This window comes from Dendropsophus ebraccatus, chromosome 9 (genome assembly GCF_027789765.1).
Source record: "Dendropsophus ebraccatus isolate aDenEbr1 chromosome 9, aDenEbr1.pat, whole genome shotgun sequence".
In the NCBI taxonomy this organism is placed as follows: Eukaryota; Metazoa; Chordata; class Amphibia; order Anura; family Hylidae; genus Dendropsophus; species Dendropsophus ebraccatus.
Window position 1 is genome coordinate 26,718,512 of NC_091462.1, and position 12,329 is coordinate 26,730,840.

Genomic DNA, 12,329 nt, shown 5'->3' on the forward strand with positions numbered 1-12,329 from the left:
GGTCGTGCTGTAATGTTTTCCTGTCTTGAGACTTGGCACTTTGCTCTGCTTTTTCCTCATTCACTGGACTCCGCCTGGTTGTCCAGAATGTCCAATTGTTAGGTATTGCTCTCTAACCATACGCTATGACACACAGTCATTGGCTGGTTTCACTGTTTCCATAGAAATTTACATGGAAGCTTGGTTTGGGGTGGCGGGGCAGTTATGTATAGTTATGAACTATTGGCCCTCCAGCTGTTGCAAAACTACAATTCCCATCATGCCTGGACAGCCAAAGCTAAAGCTAAGGGCATGATGAGAATTGTAGTTTTGCGACAGCTGGAGAGCCAAAGGTTCCCCATCCCTGATTTAGGGTGCTAGATTTCGACTGGTCATCGAAGTTCTAGGTAACCCAGCACAATGGTTATATACATTAAAATTTAAGAGATTGCAAATTTTTGCTATTTAGTCTTCTATATATGAACACACATTGTGCTCTGTGGTTCGAATACAAAACAGATGACCCAAAAATAAATTGTATTCTGTATATTTTCTTTCTGTGAAGTGAGATTTGGATTGTATTATTGCTTGGCACATATTTTTTTGTTTTTAAAGAAAATATTTTGTTATTAATCCATGGGTCAGTCACCTGCCATCTTGGTATAGGATAAATATGCATTTCATGTCACTTTTTAATTTTTAATTATTTTTTTTTTTTTTTCATTTCCAAGCCATAATGATTCCACCAAGCGAACACAGATGTACAAAAAAGATGTAGCTTGTATTTTCCTATTGACAGCTTCCAAATATTTAGTATTTAATTCCAAGAGTTGCAATTAGTACAGCAAGCCATGGTACTCCAAGCACACATCCCACCAGCTAATTATGTTAGCGAGGTCAGAGAAAATACATATTTTCAGAGAAATAAAAGGGCTGTATTAATGCGCGTGTCTTGTAACTTGGCTGTTAGATCACAGTTTGTTGATCTGGAGTATAATGTGTACAATTCACAAATTTGTCTGATAACAGGAATTGGTGTGTGTGCGTGCGCGCGCGCCATTGTGTTTATTTCACTAACCAGTATATTCACAGCAATCACTTCCAAATATCTCCGCCGTAAAGATGTGTTAATTACAAAACAGACAAGGTCTTCTATTATATTAAATCTACTAACAAGAAGACAGCAGGAATCACACATTTAAATAGCATCATCAACCCTTCTTTTAGTGCAGTGTTTTGATCCGCGAGTTATGCGTAGACCAAAGGTGCTATTAAAGACTGAGCGTATGAAACAGGCAGCGTTATATGAACAAAATGCATTCAACACGCAAACAGACCTTTAGCCGTAATTTTAACAAGCCGATGGAATTAGAAACTATCATGTTCTGCCGATTCATGCGGTGTTAATAACAAGAGGTTTCCCCATGCTAGGCCCAGCGCTAATGGCTTTGTTATAAATTGTCTTTTCCAACAATGACCCCTATAAGTCTCCAGGCGCATAGGAAAATGTACTGAAGATAACATTTTATGGAGGGGCTGATGGGTGGGAAGTTACCTCGGTTCTTCCAGGAGAGGTAGCTCTTACGTTTCTGCAAGTTTTTAACAAAGCCTCATTGATTCCTTGTATAGTTCTCATATACAGGGCTTTAATTTTCCTCTATTTTCATGCATAAACGTATTTTGCCTTCTTTAAAACTATTGCTTTATTAAAATCTTTACTTTAAAAAAAAAAATTCAAGAAGGGTCAAATCTTTAAAAATGGAGAAGTAGTTTTCTCAATTAGATCAGTGCATGCCAACCATGCCAAGTTTTAACTTGTAATTATCTTTTTTTATTTGTCTGACAGGATGGATCATTAACGTTTTTTTTGGGACTGGATTAATATTTTTATTTATTTATGTATTTTTGGTTTACTTTAATGAGATGGCTTCTTAACCTGTTAATGATCGCCAATATGCAGTGGGTGTCGGCTTTCACCTGACTGGAACTACTGGGAGTGGACTTTAGACCAATCCTGGAAGTTTAACCCTGTGTGCATGCCACATTCAATATTGAGCGCATCGTGCACAGTGTAACCTGACAGGTGCTGGACCTGTAAGGGGACTGATCGGCACCCCCGCATGAAAAATAGGGGTGCCGATCATTTGCTGTGGCTGCCAGAGGGTCTTACTTACATTCTGTGGCTGCACCAAGCAGACTTAGTGAGCAGAGTGCCGAGTTAACTTATCAATGCAATGCAGAGGCATAGCATTGATCAATATATGCAATCTGATAGCTCAAAAAATAGGCCTTTTTTACCCCTCCATGGATGGAAAAATATGACGTTATAGAAGTTATAATATGGCTGTTCAAAAACATTTTTTTAATAGTTATTTTTTAAAGTTAATGGAAAAAAAAAAGTATGTAAAATCGCTGTAATCGTACTGACCTATAAAAAAAAAAGATTACATATCAGTTTTATTGCAAAGTATAAAACAAACGAGCAAAATCCCTTAATAGGCTCAAAACTGCAGAATTTTTTGTTTTTACAATTTTGGCCTAGAAATGTTTGGTGTTTTTTTTTCTTCTGTTTTTAGTATGTTTTATGATAAGATTAAGGATGTAATTATTGTCGTTCAGGGGAAGGTGTTAAACGCAGAAAAGTATAACGTAAGGCTTAAGATATTTTGAGGACTTTTTTTTTTTTTTTTTTAATTATCACTAATTCTCCTAGTGCTGGTTTTAAGGAGTTATCCAGAATTAAAAAAGCACAACTTTTTTCTTGTGAAAACAGTGCCAACCCTGTCCCCAGGTTTGTGTGTGATTTTGCAATTCAGCAGCATTCACTTCAGTGAGGACAGGAGAACGAAGATGAGCGCAACTCGAGCATGCTCAAGTTTGATCATTCAGCATTTGACTACTGGTGGCTGAAAAAGTTGGATACAGCCCTAGGGAGTCCAGAAAAACATAGAGCCATAGACAACTTCTTCAGTGACTGGTATTCAAATGCAGAATAATCGGGCTTGAACGTGCATGAGGTGCGCTCATCTCTACAGGAAAGGTACTGTTTCTGGAAGGTTTTTATAAGCCTGGACAACCCCTTTAAAATTGTTAAACAAAACCATACATTTGTCTTTGCTGCTCCCCCACCACAGCCATTCTGACTGGTTCCGCTTCATAGCACTTCATTGTGTTTGTTGGTAGAGGAAATTACCCTTTCAGCCAATCACTGGCTGGGGTGAGACATTACTGTGGTCAGTGATTGGCTGAAACCTTTACAGTGGGAACAGTCTTCATCAGGACGGTGGTGTAGGGAAAGTGAGTATGTGTTTTGTTTTTTCTTCAGTATTACGCCAGGCCAGTCAAATTACCAATAATAAACTCCCCTTTAATGCTTCTCTTTTGGATCAGATTTTGACATTTTACTATGTAAGTTTTATTACCCATTTGTTTCATGCAAATGTAATTAGACAATATTTTGTTAAAAAGAAAATTAGGAGAAAGACTAATCTATAGATTAAAGATGTCCCATTTATTTTGTTGTAAAATTAAAAAATTTAAATAAACATTATTATTTATTATTTTTATTATTATTTTATATATTTTTTCTTTTTCCACTACATGAAGATATAAAAACAACATTCGTGCATGCAGGGGCTCATCGAGCCCCACTGCAAATGCCCACTGGGGCATTTTCCTGGTAGTGTAATTAACACCTATTTTGCCCACAACTCATTAAAGCTCTGGACACGAGTGAGTGGATTTATTTTGCTGTTCTGCTGTAAAGAAGGAGCGGGCGTCTCACTGTGCACAGAAGCAATTATAACCTTACAGAAACTTACATGTGCCATGCCTGCCCATCACTAGAGAGCTGTAGATGTGCCTGTACTCCTATACATTCATGTATACGTGAAGTATAAATAATATGCGCACCATTTTTGTTTCTAATTTTACATTGCAGCTTGTATAGCGTACTAGTTCTTTGAAGGCTGTTGCTATAGTGATTATCGTGATGCCATATTTACTTGAACTTCCCCAAAAAAATGCTGTTTGTGGAAACAATCTGCTTGTAGATATGCTAATGCTGGATGTATACATATGGAAATATCGATGGATTTATGTTAAATACCTGAGTAGGTATAGAGGATTTTAAGTTGGTTTTGTTAGGCTGGGTTCACACTGTGGTTTTGCAGTCCGTTTAATGTATACGTTTTACGGAAGATAGAAAAAAAAAACATGCAACTCTGTGCAATCCATCTCAATCTGTTTTTCCAATGACTTTCATTGTATAAAAAAAAAATATAAAAAACGATGCCACGTTTTTCTGTACATTAAAAGTACGAATATGTTTAACGGACTGCAAAAACGCAGTGTGAACCCAGCCTTAGTCGGTATTGGTGGTTAGAGTCACAACTACCAGTCAGCACAGAGGCAAGTGATCTGTTCTGTATTATTATTTTATTGGCTAATTAAAAATAAGAAAGTAGATAAAACATAAAGATGCTTCTTGAGTCACGGCTTCCTATAGTTATGTTTGTTCTGACCTTAAAGCGACTCTGTACCCACAATCTGCCCCCCCCCCCCCCCCAAACCACTTGTACCTTCGGATAGCTGCTTTTAATCCAAGATCTGTCCTTGGGTCTGTTCGGCAGGGGATGCAGTTATTGTCCTAAAAACAACCTTTAATCCTGCAGCGCTGTGTCTAACGGCCGGGGTTTACATTTGTGTATTCATTAGACTGGCACACCCTCTACGTCCTTCCTCCCCACCCTCCTCATCATTAGGAATGATCCAGGAACATTTACTGTTTGAGCTTTGCACAGGTGTATTAACGATCCACAATCCAAACGAAAAAGTCCATGTGAGGCACTCCGTCCCATAAAATCATATACCTTTATTAACTGCACACCAGTATAAAATCCACATAAATAGTGTATAAAGCCTTTAGGCTTTATACACTATTTATGTGGATTTTATATTGGTGTGCAGTTAATAAAGGTATATGATTTTATGGGACGGAGTGCCTCACATGGACTTTTTCGTTTGGATTGCTGATGCTGTCCTAGCAAGCTTCTAGGTGTAGAGTGCACCTCCCTGGATACCTTTGGAACACGGCCAGAACAGGTTTGCACATGTATGATCTCGCAGCACATAATTTTTGGTTGATGCGGTGAACTTTGCATTTTTTGTTCGCATTAACGATCCAGCCCATGTTCATTATACACACAGGTGGGGAATAGGAGACAATCTGCCTGGAGCATTCCTAATGATGAGGAGGGTGGGGAGGAAGGACAGAGAGGGTGTGCCAGCCTAATGCATATACAAATGTAAGCCCCGGCCGTTAGACACAGCGCTTCCGGATTAAAAGTTGTTTTTATGACAATAACTGCATCACCTGCCGAACAGACCCCAGGACAGATCTTGGATTAAAAGCAGCTATCTGATGGTACAAGTGGTTTGGGGGGGTCAGATTGTGGGTACAGAGTCGCTTTAAAGGGGTTACGCCTTATGCACTGGATAGGCTACTAATATAACATTGGTGGGGGCCAAATTCAATCAGCCCTGCCAATCTGCTTTGTGAAGAGACCACAGTGATCTGTACTAAATGTGCTTTTACTAAAACACATCATGCTGTGGGCAGGTTCTTGTTTTGTTTTTTGTTCTTTTTTTTTTTTTTTTACACAGTTTGATCAATCTGGGCCACTGTACCTTTCATAGTAGCTGTACAGTTGTTCCCCAGTCAAGTAGTGATGGGAAATCTAGTTCATTTTGTGGATTAGTTCACCATGAACTAGTTCATTTAAAAGAGTAGTTCAAAAGATCGCTTATTTAGTTCTTTAGTTGATTACTTCTCTGGCTCTGGGATACTGATAAGAAGTCACTAGAAACAGATCTGTTCTATTACACTAGGAGCCTTTAGTAACAGCTGCTTGAATAAGATGTTTTGAAATGATCATTTCATTAGTTGTTTTTGTTAATGCAATGGCTTATACAACAAGCTCATACTGAACTTTGCAAAATTATAATTTTATGTGCTATGTAATATATAAATGAGTCAAAATCTGAGTAAGAATTCCGTTTGTTCTGTTTTTGAAACTTTATTACATTTTTGTCCATAAACCCTGCATTTATAAATTAGCTGGGAATCAATATAGTGATATGAGATGTCATACCCCTCCTACCCACAGGGTATTTTGTATCCTTGCCATGTTTTAGCACAATGATAGTTTCTCAAAATAATTCCCCGCTCTGGCTATGCCATTCTTCCCAAGATCCTCTATAGGGTTCAAAATGACGAAAAATAAAACATTGCTAAAGATCGTAATAAGATCCAGATACTTGGTGGTGTTAAGAGAAGTACAGTACAGGCTCCATCATGGCTCTAGCTTACAGCTCTGTGTCCTAAGGCAGTGATTTTCAACCAGTGTGCCGCGACACATGGTCGGGTGTGCCACAGGGAAAGTTCCCCAAACTATGGTTCGACTGTGAAACAGGAGAAAACAATGGGGGAGAGAAACCTGGGGATGGGGGAGAAACAGGGGAGAGAAGCAGGGGGTAGAGAAACATGGGGATGGGGGAGAGAAACAGCGGAGAGAAGCATGGGGGAGAGAAGTTTGGTGGAGAGAAGCAGGGGGGAGAGAAGTATGGTGGAGAGAAGCACGGGGGAGAGAAGCACAGGAGAGAAGCAGGGGGGAGAAGCACAGGAGAGAAGCAGGGGGGAGAAGCACAGGAGAGAAGCAGGGGGGAGAAGCACAGGAGAGAAGCAGGGGGGAGAAACACAGGGGAGAAGCACAGGAGAGAAGCAGGGGGGAGAAGCACAGGAGAGAAGCATGGGGGAGAGAAGCAGGGGGGAGAAGTATGGTGGAGAGAAGCACAGGAGAGAAGTATGGTGGAGAGAAGCACAGGAGAGAAGCACAGGGAGGAGACGAAAACAGGCCCAGGTTTCACACTGAGTGAGTATAAATACATTTAGAATCTATATTATTAACTATATGTATAATATGTACTGTTTTAGTGTCATTTTGTGCCATTTTGGTTAGTGGTGTGCCCCGGGATTTTTTAAGTATAAAAAGTGTGCCGCGGCTCAAAAAAGGTTGAAAATCACTGTCCTAAGGAGCCTCATAGGTGATGCATCATCATGTGACCTATGAACTACTGAGCCAAAATGCCAGGAGAACCAATCAGGAAAGTCTAGTTCAATCAGACTGAATATGACTGAGCTCGGCAGTGACATCTATGGTGGTTAGAGGTACTGACGCAGAGCCGCAAGTAGCATATACAGCACAGAGTGAGCATACAAGACTGGAGCTCTGGGCTAACAAGATGGGTAGACTACAGGTGAGCTGGATGAACGTACTCTCTCACACACAGATTATAGCACACATGAGCTGTGTATAGGCAGTGCAGTTTCAGACTTTTTATTTTCTTGTTGCTGCTGTGCTGGACACCTCACCTCCTGGCTTTAGTTCACAATGAACTAATCTTTGCCAGGAAAGTGAACTAGATCATTTAGTTCACTTTGAAGATTAGTTCACTCTAAATTGATCATTCACAAACTACTTATTCCTACAGGCAAGCTCTAGTTCAAACTTGTCGGGGGGGAAGCCGGACCCCTGCTGATCTAATATGGTTATGCCAACCTGGGGATATTTGGACTTTGATTTAGGCTTTGGCTTCAAAAATCTTTCAGATATGTGTGCGTGTTAAAGGACTCTATTTCACAGCCTGTCCAACTGCCCAATATGAGCACCCATTTCTAAAATCGGTGATTGTTTAACAAGCCTATCACATGGCTTGGTTTGCAGTCAGTGCCACTCCTACAACCACTGGATCAATCTTGCAGTCCCTCTATCATTCGATGGCTGCTCATCCTCTATTACACAGCTACATACGGCCAATAAATCACGTTAAAAGACCCGCAGTCACCTGATAAACAAGCACTTGCTGATTTGTTGGATGAACAGTGTCCTAAACCTAATGCAAAATCCTAGAGGTAGCCTTTGCTTTCTACCACAATGTTCACAGATCTGTGCTTTATAGCACCATAATACTACAACCGAAGCTTACTATGGCTTATACCCCTGATATGGAGCTCATACACTAGGATTATCCTATGGGGTAAGTTCATGGGTATATTACTTTTAAGGAGGTTTCACACATGAAAATCCTTAGGTACTCTCTTAGCATGTGCATGCCCAAAAGGCGCCGACACCATCATCACCAACGTGATTGCTTTCACTTACTGAGAGTAGCACCTAACCCTTCATTTAGGCAACAACTTCTATCACTACAGTAGAGTTAATTTTTTTCCTTTCTTATTCAGAATTAGTAATGTATTAATTACGGCAGAAGACTTTAATGTCCAGATGTTTCTCTAAAGTTCTGCTTGTTTCTTCCCGACGCTATTTCTGTACTAGAGTTAAGCTCTGTGTCAGAGATTGTGACATATGGGACTAATATCATGAGCACTGTCTAAATTTAAATTGTGCACCAGAGCTCTGATGCCGAGCAGTCTGTTAAGTTTTCTCCATGTTTTTGTAGTTTTGCCTTAAAGCTTAGTGACGGTAGTACCCTGCATTGTACAAAAAAAGGAGCGAGTACCCGTTCTACCATTACGCTATGTTATTGACTATGAGGGCTGCAGCTTGTGACTATGCAGTTGTTGTAAAACTACAATTCCCAGAATGCCCAGATGTCCCCAGGCAGTATTTAGGATGTGAAGCATTACAACGTGCATTAAATAAGATTCTGTATTTCTGTCCTCCCAATGCTTTTGCAATATACAAGCTTCTGTAAGTGGTGGTGGAGCTCTGAAGCCAGTTGTAGACCTCTTCAATAGTTCACTTGCATCTTTTTACTATAGTTTCATAACTTTGTCTATGTTCTGATGTAGTGGTTTCAAACTCATGGCCCTACACCGGTGTCTTAATGAAACTCTGTCAATGGATTACACAGTGGACTCCTGCTTATGCACAGCAGTCAGACTGAACTGGCAAAGTTGACCATAAACTTATAGATAGCTGAAAACTATTTTACTTTACTTCCCTATGAAACATAGTTCTCCAACCTTTGGCTCTAGTGTTGTAATACTATAACTTCCATTATGCCGTGAAAGCTGAAGGCCTGGGAACAGTTGCCGGATGTCATTTTCTTCAGCTTCCTAGTATGTTACGGTCTATTTCTGATATGGTCTATGGCATCCATATGTGGATGCTTCTGCCTGCCCTACTGGGGATATCCATTGTAGATTGGAGTTCTTTTATACTCTGTTTAGTGAAGTCATTGAAAAGAAAAATCTGACTTGTTATCCTGCTGTAATGGTGTTTTTCCAAGCAAATAAAAAATCAGGACCAGATCCAAAAGTTGTACATAAGGTTTTCAAATCTGTGGGAGACCAATCAAGTGTAGAGAGATGACAAGAAAGCGGCGTCCAGGAGCCAAGGAAGCACAGACTGCTCTGGCATTGTTCAGCATCCTCATACTATGCTAGGATTTCATTGTGATAATCTGGAGATAATTTCCACCAGGCTATGCAGCTCATCTTAAAAAATAAAGGATATAGAAAGGCAATATACGTTTGATGCCGAAACACAATACAGATTAGGAACACAGGAGGGGGGTGAATGCGTTTATAGTTCTTTATACAGTCACTACCAGTTGCCGACATTTAATAGCCATATCCTGGATGTTTTAGTGCTCTACCACAAAGTGTCCCGTAACAACCCTAAAACCACTTATTGGGTGCGGCTTGTATAAAACCGACCTCTTAGCGGCCCACCACCAAAGGATTTTCCCATTGAAATCAGGACTGTGTATGGTGATCACACCTGTTCTGACTGTGTACAAGCACTGGCCGACCCTTTTCATTTTCATGGCTTTTGTTGGTGGTTATGGTATTTTTGGCATAGTCATAGATGCTGGAGCCATACCATTAAAGTCCTGTTTTAATAAAGCTCCACCATGGTGCTAGTGTGAACAAGGCTCTAGTTACTTTCATACCCATACACTTAATGTGATGTCTACTGTTCTCAGAGCACCATTATAAGGGTTTCTGTGATTTTTGAAAGATTTACACCACCACCGCTGGCCATTTCTCCTGGGCCCGATGTGATGACTGAACATACGTTGTTCAAATGACGCTTCAGCACGTTATTGAATGTGATCTGTTCCTTTATGTTCACCACACAAGACAGCGATTGGCTGATTAAGATGGGCAAATTTACGGTATTCTGAATTTGAAGCATCAACAGGTGAAGCATATTAGATGAAGTAATCCGCTTGTAGATTTGCTCACTTTGAAGGGGATGTCTTCACATTGGACTCATTACGGGCAGTCGCAATAAATCCCTTAAAGTTAAAGGACTGAACAGGTCCTTGACTTCCATGATAGCTGTGTGAACTGTCTACAACAGATTGGTGATCTACATAGCAGAAAAGCATAAATCCAGCTGATGCCCCGGCTCAAGTCGAGATTGATTGACACTTTGGCTGTGTTTGCGGCACTTCTATACTTTTCTAACCTTCCATCTACTTTCTGTGCATATATTGTTTATCTCGTGCACAAGAGCTGCATTGGTATTTAGGGAAAACAGCTGAAAAAAGCAGATTGTCAGCAGATAGACATTGTTGGCCAGAACTTATGAAAGCCATCTGATTTGGAGAATTGTTCCTAGCTGGCTATAATTTTGTTGTCATTTCACATATCTTCCTACTGTAATTGATGTGACAGGGCTGGGCCCAAACCAGGTCCCTTAGCTTGTGCTCACTTTCATGTTTAGCCTCTCCCTGACATTGAGGATAAGATGGTGCTTAGGTGTCAGAGCTATGGAAAGCATTAACCGTACTCCATAAATCACCTTAAACATGAACTATTTGTACTTATTTGTATCTCTGTAAGAGCAAAACCACAGTGATTTATGGTTATTTTTGCTTTCAGAACGAGAGAAGTGTCCTGATGGTTCACACGGCGGGGGGGCTGTTTTTATTAATATTATAATTAAATGAGTATTGGAAACTGTGCCAAGATGTATACGAGCGGATCGTGCAGTGACCACTGTTGTTCAGTTCTAGTGTCCTACAAGGAATTGATGTGACGAGTTTTTTTTTTTGTTTTTTTTTTTACAGGTTGTTATTGACGCCTTCAGATTAATCAATGCCAACATGATGGTTTTGGGACACGAACCAAGACAAACCACTTCCAATCTGGGCCACTTAAACAAGCCTTCTATACAGGTAGGTCAGCCGGAACAAAGGATCACTAAACGAGGCCTCCAACAGTAACCTTTAATTAAATTTGAATAACATATATATTTTCTTATATATAATTTTTTTTATTTAAAGTTTTTATTCAAATTTAATTAAATTCAAAATCTGTAAGGAATATCAGTGTTAGAAAATTAAGAAGAAACATGTACTGAATAATTAATCCCTTATTGACCAGGCAATGAAAAAATGTTGTTTTTTTTGTTTGTATTTTTTTACTTAAATGAGTTGAGTTGCATTTGGAGTTTTTTAATGGAAATAATTAGGAGCACATTTAACTTGATTATAATTGATTAACTGTTATTCTTAAAGTGATACTGTCACTACCTTAGGGGCCGTATTACACAGCCCGATACTGAGGAGCAGGCAAGGGCCGACCTGTCAGGTCAGAGCTTGCTTTCTCCTAGTTTCCTGCTTGGTGCCTGCACTATTTCATGCATAGACATCGCCTGGGGAGGGGTTGCCCGGTCAATCCATAGGTCAACCGTGTGGCCCATAGAAGAGAGTGGTGGTCTACTGCTTCCACTCCTATTACACCTCATCTACCTATCACAATGACAATGTTTTAAGACCAGGATCAGCCAACATTGTGCATGGCTGATTGGTACCTTTTTAACATGACCTACTACCCCAAAGATAAAGAGTCTTCTTTCTGCTCTAAAATCACTTTGCATGGACAGTGTCACTAAAGCAGGGCTTCACAGCATTTGGGCTCTCTTTTTCAATTTTACCTATCAAGAAAAAAAAAAAAACAACAACTATCTAACGACAGCCCCTTAAACTTACAATGAGTCCATCTCAGTCACATGACACAGAACAAGTTAAGAATGCCCTCATCACCTGGCCTATTCTCGTATTCTTGTACGGATCCGGAATGATCAAAACAGACACTGCCCATCGAAATCGATTTGGAATAGGACTTTAAGCAGTTCACTGTAACCAAAAAATACTCAACCCCTCTAACAATGGGATCTGATGGGTGCAGGATTATTGGTCATAGAAAAGTACTCTATATGGATAAAAAATTTTGCGGTACCTACAAATTACACCTACAGGAGCTTTCAGAAAGTTTTTAAATCCATAGACATTATTGTGCTGTTGGTCCCCTC

General features: G+C 39.9%; 1 protein-coding gene across 1 annotated transcript in view; it reads left to right on the forward strand.

Annotated features, from left to right (window-relative positions):
- The window catches only part of PSMD14 (proteasome 26S subunit, non-ATPase 14), a 66,192-nt gene that overhangs the window by 44,115 nt on the left and 9,748 nt on the right, over positions 1 to 12,329 (forward strand). The window contains exon 7 of the mRNA XM_069985109.1: positions 11,083 to 11,190. Coding sequence (XP_069841210.1) covers positions 11,083 to 11,190 — 108 coding nt within the window. The remainder of the gene's footprint in view (positions 1 to 11,082; positions 11,191 to 12,329) is intronic.